Genomic DNA, 15,486 nt, shown 5'->3' with positions numbered 1-15,486 from the left:
CTTTTTTGAGAGTCCTCTCTGACTCAGAAGTCTCAATTTCCATTTCTAACAACAAAAAAATCTCAATTTAGATCGCCACATAGTGGCTGCTTTAAACCTAAATTGTGTGGAAGCTTCTGTGTAGTGAGTCCTTAATATGTAACAGCTGTATGAACTTACATTTTCACAATGCCACAACAAACAGTTCCTTTAGTATGTTTGCCATGGTGAAAACCAGGGGATCCACTTGGTGCAGAATTCACACAAACAACTCCACATTCAGAGTGTAGACACTATTTGAATTTTTAAAGCCATCACATGTTAACATGAAACATCAGCCCACCAGAGATTACAAATGGAAAGAACCAAACAGAATCTACTTATTCAATAACACATTTATGATGAGGAGTCAGTTTTTCCTTAAGCCTGAAGGTGTTATATTCAAGTATCAATGAAGGGGAATTTGAAATATACAAGTATCACACGGAATTGACTAAGACACATACAACAGGAGTTTGAAAAGATTTATCCTTCATTTGCTGTTTAGAATGTTCGGATAGGAATTGTACTATGATTCTTACGTTAATGAGGAACTTTAGGTTATTTCATGCTATAAATGTACACAGAAACCCATCTGGACAGCAGATAACAGCCCCCTTCACACAGGGGTGTTAGTTCCTTTGCATTCTTTTAGTCATACCTTAATGGTAAAGGTAAAGGGACCCCTGACCATTAAGTCCAGTCGCATACGACTCTGGGGTTGCAGTGCTCATCTCACTTTATCTACTTGCACTTTGACATGCTTTCAAACTGCTAGGCTGGCAGGAGCAGGGACCGAGCAACGGGAGCTCACCCCATCGCGGGGATTTGAACCGCCGACCTTCTGATCAGCAAACCCTAGGTTCTGTGGTTTCATACCTTAGAAATTGCTTTAAAATTATCTGTAGGACAATCAGAAGGGTACTGGAGTGTTAGGCATAAAAAATAGTCCCAAAATAATAAAGATTTTGCCTGAAGTGACTAGCTTCCAAAAAAAAAAAGGAGCAATACTAAGGTGGGAAGCAATTGTTTATTTTATTTATGTAAATGTATTTATTTTATTTTATTTAATGGAATCCTGTTAGGAGAATATGATGCTGCCTTGTACAGTGGTACCTCTGGTTATGTTCCGGAGGTCCATTCTTAACCTGAAACCGTTCTTAACCTGAGGTTTTGCTTTTGCTAATGGGGCCTCCTGCTGCTGCCGCCCCGCCACTTCTGCTCACATCCCAGGGCAAAGTTTGCTACCAGGAGCATTTACTTCTGGGTTAGCAGAGCCTGAAGCATTCATAAGGAGATGGTGTACAACCTGAGGTTCCACTGTACTCACTCAGATCATTTTCATGTAGCTGAGTATTATCTCCACTGACTGGCAACCACTCTCCAGGGTTTTAGACTGGGCTCTCTCCCATCCTACCAGGAGATGCTGGGTATTGAATCTGGGACGATCTCCAAATGAGACATGTGCTCTATGGCCCTTCCTGTTAATCACCCTTCCTATGCCACCTCTTGTTGCCAGAACAAGTGGGGGAAGCTGCTGTGCTCCAGTGACTGCAACACAGGTTGCGTATTGTTCTATACTTGCGCCCTATGACATAGGACATCTCAACCCCAAATATTTGCATTTTAGGAATGTAATATCAAATGCCCTGTTGCAGAGAATGCAACCTGCATGCAGAAACAGGTCTCTCTGTATGCGGTGCATATATGCCAAATATGCAAAAACCAGCTGTGTGAGGAAAGCAGCAAGCTATCACTGCTGGCTCCTCCTGCCGTTGAATAGCAAATCCCAGCAGGAACTAAGGAATTCTTGCAGTTCTTGAGAGAAATCACCACACTTCTCTCTGTTGGTTGGGGTTGATGGGAGTTGGGGGTCTAGCAACATTTAGAGGGCACCAGGTTGGGGAAGGCTGTCATAGAGTTTCCCATAAAAATTCTCTCTCTCACTTTTCCAGAGAAGGTGCTAAGCCTGCAGCTCACTGCTGAGAGTGATGTTGATTCTGTTTTAATAGTGCTTCTGATTGGCTCCAGCAAATCTCACAAGATCTGTTCTTCACCACCTAGACTACATAGGTACAAGCTTGCAAAAACATCTTCAGTGATGTCCTACAATTTATCATCAATTGTTTCCTCATGGTAATGGGCTTGCAGTCCCCAGGTACCTATTCCTCCACCCATACTTGGGCCCTGTATTCTCACAGTAGTAATAAGCAGTTAGGCATGGAAAGAAGGATGCCCATTCAAAATCTGGACCCCTTTCTCCCTGTTCTCTAGGTCATGGGATCTTCTAGAGACTTCAGGAGAAAGGATGATTGTAGAAAAAGAACACCCCTGAGAAATAAAATGGCATACTCAATAATTCGTTTGAGATTTCCAACCATATCAAAAAATGTACTAAGGGGTAATGCTTTACTTACCAGGTATCTCTTTTGCAGCAAAAAATGAAATAAAAAGAAGCTATTAATTAAGTTGAAATATTTAATTTTTAGAAAGTGTCAAAGTTAGGAAAATTCTATCTATGCCATAGTTAATACTCTTCTTACAGGCTCAGCCCCTCTTTCCTGACAAGTTGCCCCATGATGGGGTAACAGAATGGATCATGCATGTAGGGCTACTAAAGTGTATCTCCACAAGATCACAACAGTTATTTATTTTGTCATAATTTCTAGCAAATTCCTTTGTCCAGAACAACACTGAAACTATTTAGAGGCTACCTATATATGCCTACCAGTCATAATATTCACTTTCCTCAAATTCAGCTGGTACAGATTAGAATTTGAAAAATGCGTATGCTCTCTGTTAACTGGGTTGAAACAGCTGATTATACCTGCTCCTGCCCTTCCCCCATGTTATATGGCAAGCAGCCTTTAATGCTCAGGGGAGTGAAATGCATTTGAAACTCAGGTGTATCAAAATCAGTTTGTGAAATGGCACATAAATTGTTGTAAGAGAAGGAAAGACTCCAACTCGGTGTGCGGAAGTGCTTGTCTGTGCTTGATCTTGAATCCCAGCTATAGGATATGATGCAGTAAATATGAAAATCAAGTTGTTGACATTTAAGATGTTTCTGATGGCTGTCAAGTAAAATATACGTTAAATACTGAACCTTCTCCAATAGCTAATAAGTAATTAACAAAACCTGAGGAATACTCTGTAGAGACTCTGACAGTTGTAGTCAGCCAGTCATTGCATTTGTTTGTTTGTAGGCAATGGCCACTACAACAGACAGGTACAGTGTTTAAATCCCATATGGGCAACCCATGGCCCACAGGTGGACCTCAGACAACTTCTGTGCAGCCCACACATCCCATTTTCACTATAGGTTGCGGGTACAGTTGCAAAGCACTTGGATGGGAGTGCTCCTCACCTATTCCCAGCACCAATCGGCAGGAGATGATGTGGGATGCGATTGCTGAGATCCCATTGTGTGCCTCTGACCCTCACGACTCTCCAGCTGCTTAGTGAAGAGAACTTAAGTGAGGAGGACAAGGCGTTATGTGCTGGGATCTTCTCATCCCTGCATGGAGAGACGGGGGGAAATGTGTTTGTGTGTGGGGAGGTTTTATATTTCTCTGTGTTTTGGAGGCGGAGGGAGGGGAGGCTAGGCTCCACCCATGTCCTTCACTAGCCCTGTCCAAGTCCTGTGTGGGACCATTATTGAACACCCGCTATTGCATGAAACCCTCGGGGCATAATCTAGTCTCAATGGAAAACAGTGAGCAGCTGCAGTACCAATATCATCATGCAAAATGTTAAATTCAAGATTGCAGTTTACCAAGGGATTTCTTTTTTAAGATAGAAAGGTCATTCTTCTCTTAGGTCATGCCAGGAGTGCATTTCACAGATGCTAAATAGGGAGTTAAAACTTCTTGGTTGCTTACAGCATTTACTCAATGGAATTTAACAATGTTTGAACCAAGTGTTTACTGCTGTGCCCCCACTTACACTGCTAGAGTCACTCATGGTAGTAAATACAATGTTAAAACCAGCGTATAATGGAAGTGCAAATGCAAGTGTAGCTCTACAAAAGATTTCTGTCCTTATTGTAAGTGGCTGCTGCAGGGGGAAGGAAGGCTTTCCTTACATGAAGCCTACCATTAAAAGTGACTGTAAATACCCCTTTTGCTGGGATGCTTGCCTAGAGCTTTTTCTCATGATACAGTTTATCTTCCATTACATTTAAGAATAAAAATCAGTCTAGTAAGAATATATTCCCAAGGACTGCATGCAGCATATCTTTCCCCCTGTGCTAATTTATATCAGTTGCATTGCATATGATGCTCGCTCCACAACTGGTTCATTTTAATTTCTGTATTTTTGTATTCAACATTGCTTTCAATCCCCCCACCCCACCAGAAAAAGTGAAAATAAAATAGCAAATACTCTCACTGTCAGGAACAGATATTTTCTCTTGGGAAGGAGGTAATGTCCTAGGGCAGGTGTGGGGGAAACGTTGGCCCTCCAATGTTGTTGAACCACAACTCCCATCAGCCTCAGCAAGCATGGTCAATAGCCAGAGATGATGGGAGTTGTAGTTCAGCAACATCTGGGTTCCCTACACTTGTCCTAGAATCAGAAGAGACCAGATTGCTGGTTGTTTTTGAAATCCTTATAAGAACAGTGCTCAGTTCCCTTTCGCATCCTGGTATATTTTCTTGTACGTGAATAAATTGACTCCAATCCAGCAGAAGCTAATTGTGACAAAAGTTGAATCCTCTGCACACATCCAATAAGTGAACAATTCCCACTGAAAATGATGAAAAAAATACTCTCTTGCATTGATCTTAATGGGATATGATCTCAACTAACTTTAGTGAACTGCAGCCATTGCCTTCTGTATAAAAAAATACAGGTAGAAAAGATGTACGCAGAAGTCCTTTCTATAGAGTAGCTGATCCTGGATAATGCAAAGAAGAGGATCATGTTTTGCTTCATCTCCACATTTCTCTCTCTCTTCTCCTCAGATTTTTGCAAATGGAGATATAGTATAATAAAAGTAGTTGCTCAGGGCCTTGCCAAGTAGGAGAGTTAGGTGACCTGCTTCAGGAGGCACCGTGAGAGGAAGGGGGATAGTGGAAGGCATAACTTGGTATCTGAATGCTGCAGCAAGGCATTTTAGTGTTGGCCCCAGCTGGAGATGTGGGGGTGTGGGGAGGAATGAAGGCTCTGCTTCGAACAGAAAGATCTTTCAAATGGAAAAATACACATATTTGCAACATATTTCTTTGAAGTCCCCATACAGTTATTCTTTCCTTCTTAAACCATGAAGGTACTGGCTAATTTGCAATTTTCATTGAAGGCTATAAGGGCAAGTCTGAAGACCTAACTATACTAACCTGAACTAAATAGCAAAACTCTCATCAATATGTTATGGCTCTCAACTATAAACCATAACATTACATCAACTATTCACAAAAATGTTTCCTTTTGAGCATAACTGCTTGATTCATTTGGCTTTCATCAATTTTTCAGTACAGTAGCTTGCTTCCATTTAACCTGGATGGGGGAACCTGTGGTCCTCCAAACACTGTGGGCTCACATCACTTCTGATCATTGGCTATGCTTGCTGTGGCTGATGGGAAATAGACTCCATAAACATCTTGAGGGCCACAGGTTCTCCATCCCTGACTTAAGTAGTCAACCTTTTATTTTTGACATCTAAGGAATAGAATAAGCAGAGGGTCCAGCATTTCAAACTAATATTCTTAGCAGGTGCAAATTTAATTTAAAAGGAATTATCAAGTAAGATGCTGTTTTGAAAAGCACTATTGATGATTCTATGATTTGGGAAGGTTAAACAAATAGTGCGCTTCCATTACAGCTTCATCATAATGAGAACAATACACTGTTCAGTCTTCCAATGACAGCTCATTGCTTTAGACTGATATTAGTTAATAATCATAGCCCAGTATTTAATATCTGCGTGATAGTCTTCATGTCAAAGCAGGCTAAGTGACTTCCAACAGTGCTGCCAACCACAGACAGTCATTATGTAATATAATGTTCTTTGTATTTTCTACAAAACACATGCAACAGTGAATACAGAATGAACAGCCACATGAAGGAAGTTTTGACTTGAGGTAAATGGAACACAGAACATAAAAATAAATATCTGTGATGGAGATCTGAACCACTTTAAGAACCACAGGAGGAGTAGTTACCGTAAAAAAAACCAAATCCCATTAAGCAAATCACAATTATTATCTGAATATGCTGGGAATTATCCTTGTCAGAACGATCCTATCTAAACAGCTATCTGAATGTTTATATATCCCTGTGCCCATTCAGCTATATCAATGTATAATTTAAAAGTGCTTGTGGGAACATAATTATCTACAAGTCACTCAGATGCTCTAGGGTCTCAGAGAAGAAATCACTGGAATATCAGAAGCCCACTTCTTATTGATCTGATTTTGAACTAAGCAGTAAAGGAAGTGTAGAGCTTACAATACATGCTGCTTCTTTTAAGCCAACTAAGCTTTTGAGGCTACTAAGTTATCCTCTCACAACTCTATAGTGGCAGAAGCTCCTCTGTGCATGCCTTAAGGCAAGAGTAGTCAATGTGATTGTCCTTCAGATGTTGTTGAACTACAACTTCCATCAGCCCCAGCAAGTATGACAAATGGTCAAGGATGCAGGAAGTTGTTGCTCAATAACATTTGGAGGGTACCACATTGGCTACCCCTGCTTTAAAGCCATTTCCAAACACCAGTTTTTGTAAAGACTGTTTCCAAAGAGAGGTGAAAAATATATATCTTAGGAATTTGGAGTAACCGGTGTTGGGAAAATACACCAGTTGTTATGTACACAGAAATATGAATGGAGATTCTGCATGTACACCTGAAGCAGCAGTGATTAGAATGTACAGTATATGGCTGCTTGCCAGATTCTAACATGCTGAATTAGCATGCCAGTCACCTCTCACAGAACCACAATCCCAGAAATCAGATCTCCTGTCCTGCATATGGAGTGCTTCATGTAAATACTTTTATCAAGGTTGTTTTTATTCTGCATTCCTGGATATCACCAGGATCTTCCTCAACTCCAGATACTTATTTCTCCCATCCCTGTGGGCCAATTTTGACAGGTATGCAGGACTGTCTACCTGTCAAATCATCAGGTCTCCTGATAGCAGGTGATTGACACCTGTCCAAGTTCAGAGGAGGTTGTTGTAACTTAAGGTTACCAGATGTCCCCCGTTTCCCCGGGGACAGTCCCTAGATTTACAAATCAGTCCCCATACAAAATCCACTGAAGTTGAAAAGTGTCCCCGGATTCATTGAAAAAAATCTGGTAACCTTACTGTAACTGCTAATCAACAGTTAAAGGAAGGACCTTTGAAGTCTCTGAGAAAGCATTTTGAATTCAAAGCACTTTCTCTAGTGCTTTACATCCCATGGGGAACTCCTTAGGACAGACTCAATAATCAGCTGACTGTCAGCTATGCAGGGCTCTCTTGAAGCAGTAACAATCAGTGGATAGCCAGAGCTTCAAAGTGCCTTGCAAATGGCTTTGCAGACACTGTCAATCTTCTGATCAGCAGTGCCTGAAAACCTCTTCTTCTTCTTCTTTGGATCAGCCACTCTGATGCCATATATGATGTCAGATGCAGGGCCGGTGGGTATGGCTTAGCCAAAATGGCCTAGTGGGTCCCATTAGGCCTAAGGACTAGAGGTTCATCACCCTTGACTTACAGGGTCCCTGAAAAGACTGCTGAGAGATGAACTTCCTACTTCTTCAAATGGCAATTTCTTTAGTTTGTAGAAAAGTAGCTTTCCTACTTTTGTGACTGTGTTTCCCTACTTCTTAAAAGGAGCACATTGCAGCTGCCTCATAATACATATCTAAGTTATGGAAAAATCAAAGTATAGCTATGTGAAACAGTTAAAGGAAACAATTCAAAGCACTTTTGTTCTACCTTGTCTCACACAAGCTATTAGATTTCATAATTCATAACTGTAATTCCTGCAGGAAAGCATTGCCTTTGTGTGAACTGAGGCATGTATTTTTGAAAATCTCAATTTTGAGAGAGCTGGTATGATAAATAATTTGAAATCTGCTTCCATATTGGAGCATGTCAGTTTCTAGTTTCCTTTCTTTGCCTGTTTTACCTTTTAGATATTTAACTGTTTCACTGGTCAAAACAGAGCAGAATCATTCAGCTCTAGCCTCCTGGTATACTGAAGACTCACTAAACTGAATTTAAAAAACCAACCCCCCCCCCAATATTTCAGAATGCTATACGGTATGCTTAAATCCCTAATACAATTGGATAGTTTAATAAGCAGCATTTCTAGAGAACACATGAAGAGGCCTCCCTCCGTTTGCCTTCAAACCAGGATGAACAGTAGCTCACCTAGAACAAAGGATATTATCTACAGAGCACACAAATACTTACACAATATGAGCCAAGTTTAGAGGTTTTTCAGGCTGGTCAGGGAACATTGGGTGCAAAGGTTCACGGCTGGAAGCACAGCTTAAAGACTTGCTAAGTGCATTAGTTAGCTTCTTAGCAGGTGATTTCTGGGAGGAACAAGGAAGGTAAAGGTAATTTGGACAGGTAAGGTTTAAATTGTTTTTGCAACCACAAAACTATGGGGAAACAAAGCAATGCTCTACTAGTTAAAGGCATATCTCTTCCCTCCCCCCACACGCCAAGACCCACTTATTCAGTGGCTCTGTATTATGTCCTAAGTTGCATCCTCATGAGGCCAGAGGAACATCGCCCGGCTATTGTTTTATTGCTTTAATATGCTGTAAGCTGCTTTGAGATTTTTTTTATTAAAAATATAAAGCGGCATAGAAATTAAATAAATAAATAAATAAATAACCATCCTTTAAAGAGAGAGAAGCTGCAGAATCTCCCAGTTCATCTTTCTCCTTTCTCCCACAGTGAGAGGGGTGGAAGAGAAGACCCAAGGCCTGCATCTGATCTCTCCACTGGCACAATCCCAGGTGAAAAGTACATTTGAAAAGCGGCTGATGACATAGTCAGAAGTGGAAGAGAGCAAACATTTCTATGACTGAAAAGACCATGTTTGCCCTAAAAGAATTAGGGACAACCAACAGATATGTATAGAGTACGAACACTTCCTTTACTAGCCTATCAAGGGTATAAATGAGTCCCCCCCCCCCCAGTAAAGGAACTAGGTACCTGAGTGTATGATTCCCAGGCAGAATTTTCTACCCATAAACAAGGGCAGGATCAGATACAGTTTGTTTTCTTGTGCAGACCTTTGCATAAACTGGGTTTCTAAAGTACACACCATCAGTACAAAAAGCTGTGTGATAAACAGCAACACAACACTCAATCAAACTAGACTCACAAAAAAGAATCTAGATTGAAAAATAAAATAATTACGGTGACTCATACTTCACTCAGGCCCACTTTACTCAGTCCTTAATACTTAAAACACTTAAAACATATAATCCATGCCAAAGAAGTGTGATTTCAGAGGCCATTACTAGAACAATATCTTCCACATTCCTGATTCACTATCTAACTGTGCACTACCTATCTTCATTTATTTAGGGCTGCCATATGTCTGGATTTTACTGGACATTACCAGGATTTTAAAGGTGGGATTGATGTCTGTGGGGAATTTCCAAAAGGCGGCACTTTGTCCTAAAAAAAGGGCTCTCAACAACTTTCAGGGTATCCTGGTTTTTCTTTTTGAAATATGGCAACCCTAATTTCTTAATCATTGCCAATTATATATCATTCTAATTTCAGAAGCACCAGTTTAATATAGAATGCTGTTTGTAATGCAATTGCTTAGTTTGTTTTCATTATCCTTATTGCACTTCCCTCCTTTCCAGCTTTCGCAGCTAAGATATTCTCTGTATTCAGCGCTTTTTCCCCTGGGGGGACGCAGGGGTACATATACCCCTAAACATTTTGTGAATCTAAGTTTGGCTTCATTGAGGGGCAGTTTTTCAATACAAATAGGAAAATGAGTGTACCCCTAGACATTTTTAAAGAAAAAAAGCACTGTCTGTATTTGAGTTCCAAAGGCAAAGAGACTGTTATGAAAACGTCTCCTCTTTTTCACCAACTTGATCCGCAACCCAAATAACCTGCAATTCTTGAATATTTGTTTGAAAGCATGTAACTTATTTTTTTTATATATAGAATCTGTTGCAAGGAAAATATGCATAGACTCACACCTGATATGAGCTTAAGTCCCAGAAATTTCTATCAACTGAGTTGTGGCTTAAGGAGGCCATACACTGGAACTCTTATAGAAACAAGCTTATTAAATATTAATAATAATAGAATAGAAGAGTTTGGATTTTATATCCCGCTTTTCACTACCCGAAGGAGTCTCAAAGCGGCTAACATTCTCCTTTCCCTTCCTCCCCCACATGCTACCTTTAATTTCAAAAAGAAGCTAAAATGTGGTTTGCAAACAAATAAAGCAAAACACACAAAATAAAAACAGTTCAATAAACAAAGTTAAAATGTAAACTGCAGTAACCACCAATACCTGGTACTGGTATTGTGAACTGCCTCGTGATCTTCAGATGAAGGGTGGTATACAAATTTTAATAATAATACTAAGTCAGGGAAATGCCCGGATGAACAGGTACACTTTCAGTTGTTGACATAAACATCCCATGGTTGCAGCCTGCTTGACCTTCAAGAGGAGATCATTTCACTGCTCAGGAGCCACCATGGAGAAAACCCTCCTCCGCCCCACAGTAAGATGTATACTTGTGGACCATGGCATGGTAATAGGGTAACCAGTGCAGATTATGGATACCTGGATGGTCTACACAGAAGGAGGCACTGTTTTAGAGAACTGGTTCCAAGCTGTTCACAGCCTTGTTAACCAGAACTAGAATTCAGTTACAGGTAGGTAGCTGTGTTGGTCTGCCATAGTCAAAACAAAATAAAATAAAAAATTCCTTCCAGTAGCACCTTAGAGACCAACTAAGTTTGTTCTTGGTATGAGCTTTCGTGTGTGCATGCATACGAAAGCTCATACCAAGAACAAACTTAGTTGGTCTCTAAGGTGCTACTGGAAGGAATTTTTTATTTTATTTTGTTAGAACTAGAATGTTCCATTTGACTCAGTAGCTAACTGGCAGCTGCCAAAATGAGGCAAGATCATACATGTTTCATCTGAGTGCAATATAGAGTTCATGTTGTTAGAGATAGTCTGGAGAAAGGTTAAGAAACTATGGTGGCTGAATGTTAATTAATATATAGCATGCCTACACTTCTATTGACTTTATATAAACATATTTCATAAAGTAGCTGAATGGTAAATCAACATCTTCCATTGTTCTTCTTAGATCTAGATTTTTAAGATTCCATTTAGATGCCATAGTTTCTTTTAAGATATAGATCTCTTATCATATAAAGCAGATAATATGAGAGAAAAGCCAACGTATTTGACTATGTCCTACAAAAATGAACAACTTACTGTGGAAATAGTTTTATATTCCAAGACCTTCCTGCAGCTCTCCTGACATCCAGAACAGTATTAGCATGTTGGACTGCTCAAATCCACACTGAGGACAGCCATACTGTTCAGTTCTTCCCATTTTTCATCTCAGAACTGACTGGGAACAAGGACCACAACTGGGGCTTCTCCATTACAGAGACGCTTAGCTAAACTGGCAAAGTTAGTTTCCTATATGTGGTTTTAAGGGAAAACGATTCGGTCAGTTCCAACTCCCATCCTTGAGATTTTCTCTGACTGGTGGAGTTCAAACAGTCTGCAGCAATTCATGAACCTTCCCTTACCCATGACGTGTATTCTTTCATTTGGTGCTGGTTGCTATGGGAACCGCTGGCATGTCCCCTCCAGAAGCAATCTTGACAGAGCTGGTAATTGTGACACTGCTGGCATCGATAGCGAAATCCCATCATGCTCTCGCTATGGCAGTAGGAACACTCGACAGGGTGGAAGACTACAAGGGGAGATGAATTTAAAAACAAAACAAAAGACAATCAGTGCAGCGCTAAAACTGAAGCCACTAACAGGTCTTAGCAGCTTACTTTTGTGTCTGAAGTGATTTTCCACAGCAAATGTTATTCCTAAGGTTCCTGGAATTTAAAAGATTCACAGTTTTCTCTGAAGACAAACAAGCATCTGCAACTGTCTAAGAGAAAACCTATTATAGCAGCAGAAAACCAAAACAGGGAAATGTGGAAGTGTGGATTCAGCTAACCCAGTGCACTAGCTGAAGCCAGCATAAGGACTCCCAGTAGCTCAGTGGGGTTTCCCCCCTCTCCTCCCCACACTGCTCCACCAAATCTGCTTTGGAGAGTCAGGAAAACCTCCATAATAACACATGGAGGGAGACTGTTCTGTCTGGCAAGCAGAAATACTGGTGCTGGCGGAACAATTGTATTAATGCGCTGTTGAATTCCATCCAAGGACTAGTGTGTATGTGAAGAATCTACTTTGGTCAACTTGCAAAGGCAGAAGGAGAGATACTAAAGGTAGCAAGCATATCAGTTTATGCTGTGTATGATTTTGCAAGAGGGGCAACACTAACTAGGTTTACAACTCGCAGCCTGAAACTATGCTGAGTTCAGTATGTCTGAGCACATTGAAATCAGTGCACAAGGAATCATTAGGAATTGAAATTGGCACCACATTCTTAGCCATTCTTCCTTTTCAAGAACAATAACTTTTCCTGGGGAAAACATAATCATTGTGAACCGCATTGATATCCCACATGCCACTCATCCTTTGACTACATACCATTCTCAACATTTGCCAATCGATGAAGAAGTGGTAACCAGACCAGGCATTGCGGTGGAGGATCAGACATGAGTGTGTCCAAAAAAGCATTCAGTGTGACTTTTTTCTGTTTACATGAACAAAGCAGAAACCATTTAGCATTGCAAGCTGAAAGGGGAATTTTTATGTTCCTCATGGGTCACACACACACGGGTGAAACAATTAAGCAGATAGATTTCAATATCTTAAACAGGGGAAGGGAACTCTTTTCAGCCCAAGAGACACGGTCCTTTCTGGGCAACCATCTGAGGCAACCTTTACAGTAAGTGATAGGCAGGATCTGAAGCAAAAGTGAGCAAAGCAACAGGTGTAATTTCATCTCTGTACAATAGGCTAGCTTCTACAACACTTCCATGGCCCTCTCTGTTCTCCACCCGGACATTATCAGAGGTCAAGGAAACAATGAAGGAGTGAAGCAGAGCCAGTGAAGGGTACGGCCCAGGAAGAGTTCTGAGGGACACCAAGTCATGGGCGTAGCCAGGATTTTTATGGGGGGACAGGACTTTGTTAGGGGGCAGAACCAATGTGATTGGTCAGTTAGTTAAGTATTTTTATTGTTTTACTTGATCTAGGGGGTCAGCTGTCCCCTCTGCCTCCCCCTGGCTATGCCCATGCATCAAGTCCATGTTGCTACAAGGGGGATTTGCTCTGTTGTAATTCAAAGGCAAGAAGCTTTGTATGGTAGTTGCTCCAAGCTGTGAGCACCTCAGTCAGCCATTTGGGAGCCTTTTGAAAAGGAGTAGGGGAGATCAGGGGCCATGTTGTAGTCCTGGAACCATCTTGTAAGTACTTGTATTTTTTAAAAAATGGCATTACTTGAAGACTTTAAAGGATTTTCCATTTAAATCTGCACATAAACAGGATGGGATGAACGTAGTCCTGTGTCCATGTAGAACCGGGAAGGACCAAACCTCAGTGCATACCTAGTCCCAATATTGCTCATCTGTATAATACTGAAGGCAATAGTTCTATTGGTCTATAAATCTAATGTCATGTCATTGTTACCATAGCCAGTGCTATTTTTCTAGAAAAAGATGTGCCGGAGCTCACCATGAACTTCTCCCAGTGGTGCCTACCTGAGAGCTGAGCCAGGGACGTCATAGCCATTAAGGCTACTGGTGCAAGGCGCCACGGCCTGAGGAGGGCGCCTGCGCCCTGCAGCCCCGCCAGCAGCGCCACTCTCGCCCACCTCTTCTTGGGCTGCGGACGCGGGGAGGCTGTTGGTGAGCCTCCCGTCGGTGCTGCAGCCAGGGCTCCCTGGACGGCAGTGCTGTGCCGCCACTTCGGCCGAGCAGGCGGAGGCAGAGGCAGAGGTGGAGCACAGCTGGCAGCGTCCCCCCGCCCCCTGCACCCTCTGGCTGCCCGCTGTGCCTGGCCCTGCCTGGCGGAGGGCCTGCCTGCTGCACCGGAGGGATCTTCCCACCAGGGCGCCGGATTTACTTAAGATGGCCCTGAGCTGAGCCCTAACCATAACCCATACTTATGTAGGAGCATTTTGGAAAACAATACAGGGGATCCTCCTCCTCCTCCTGCTGCTGCTGCTCTGGACCATTTCATAGCTACCCCACAGCATATTTTTAGTATTTTCCCCAAATCATATTAGGAGATTGTTCACACATCTTCCAAGTCATATCTAATTTGATTCTTAAACAAAATACAGTTCTCTTCTGGTTTACGATTGCCAAAGTGTCCAGTACACAATCTACGGTATAAATGAATAAAAAGCACATAACATTTTGCAACTGAATGTCATTATGGGAAGGGCGAAAAGGAGGAAGTGAATGTTGCCATTTTATCTACCTGTTGAGAAAAACAGGATTTTGCTGACTGCTCTGTGTATCCAAAAGAAGGACCTTCAAAGACCGCCGTGGGTAGTTTAAGGACTTCTCGCAGAAACATGTCATATTTACCATAAACCATTACACCGCTGGTGTCTGAAATCATTGAGAAAATATCTGATGGAATAAAGAGGGAAAATATGAAATGGTTTATTTGGTTTAAACCGCTAGTTACAAATCTAACAGTGTTTCTGCTCAAATGAAAATAATAATTAGAGTTATTCCCTTTTTTATATTGCAAAAGAAGGGATACGCCTTTGTTAGGACTCACTAAAGGGAGTAAGCAAGCACTTTTCTAATACTCGAAATTCTTTTCTAGTTTTAGAAAAAAATTGATGCAAATCAGGAAAAAATGGTAATTTAGCAAGATAAAAGGGATCCAAAGAACCAAATGCAAACTTCTTGCCCCTGGAGCAACTTTCTGCTTCAAATAATGATAATGGTGATGATTTATTAAATTTATATAGCACCCTTTATCTGAAGATCACTGGGTAGCTTACAGTATAAAAATACATAATACATAACACAACAGTAACCTTGCCCTCAACACATTTAAAAGGCCATGGATTGTTTGATCAGCCAAAGGCCTGTGTGAAGAGGAATGTTCTCACTTATATAAAGTTATATAAGGTGTCAGATGAGCCTCCCTAGGGAGAGCATTCCACAAATAGGGAGCCCATTCTCGTGTTGCCACCCTCTGAACCTCTTGTGGAGGAGGAACACGAAGAAGAGCCTCAGATTACTATCAGGGGGTCTGGTTTGGTTCAAATGGGGAGAGGTGGTCCATGATCTGGGAACTGAGTATTTAGATATGGGTGGTTAACCTGTGACCTACCAGAAATTGTTGGACTCCTTTGGTCATGCCAGCTGGG

General features: G+C 41.4%; 1 protein-coding gene across 34 annotated transcripts in view; it reads right to left on the bottom strand.

Moving 5' to 3' along the window:
- DTNA (dystrobrevin alpha) overlaps positions 1-15,486 on the bottom strand; it is a 208,643-nt gene that overhangs the window by 42,728 nt on the left and 150,429 nt on the right. For 20 of the 34 annotated variants that reach the window (XR_004427038.1, XR_004427037.1, XM_033155143.1 and 17 more), the window contains 5 exons: positions 14,577-14,731; positions 12,738-12,843; positions 11,771-11,937; positions 8,417-8,541; positions 2,436-2,444 (listed from right to left, as the gene is read on the bottom strand). Coding sequence is in view for 32 of the 34 variants with exons in the window: in XM_033155143.1 (XP_033011034.1) it covers positions 2,436-2,444; positions 8,417-8,541; positions 11,771-11,937; positions 12,738-12,843; positions 14,577-14,731 (562 nt within the window). In the remaining 2 variants the exon portion in view is untranslated. Of the gene's footprint in view, positions 1-2,435; positions 2,445-8,416; positions 8,542-11,452; positions 11,658-11,770; positions 11,938-12,737; positions 12,844-14,576; positions 14,732-15,486 lie in introns of those variants that run through there. The other 14 variants (XM_033155131.1, XM_033155136.1, XM_033155142.1 and 11 more) reach the window with 2 other exon arrangements.

Source organism: Lacerta agilis, chromosome 7 (assembly GCF_009819535.1).
Source record: "Lacerta agilis isolate rLacAgi1 chromosome 7, rLacAgi1.pri, whole genome shotgun sequence".
Classification (NCBI taxonomy): Eukaryota; Metazoa; Chordata; class Lepidosauria; order Squamata; family Lacertidae; genus Lacerta; species Lacerta agilis.
The sequence above is the reverse complement of the archived record's forward strand: the minus strand, read 5'-3'. Positions and strand labels throughout refer to the sequence as shown.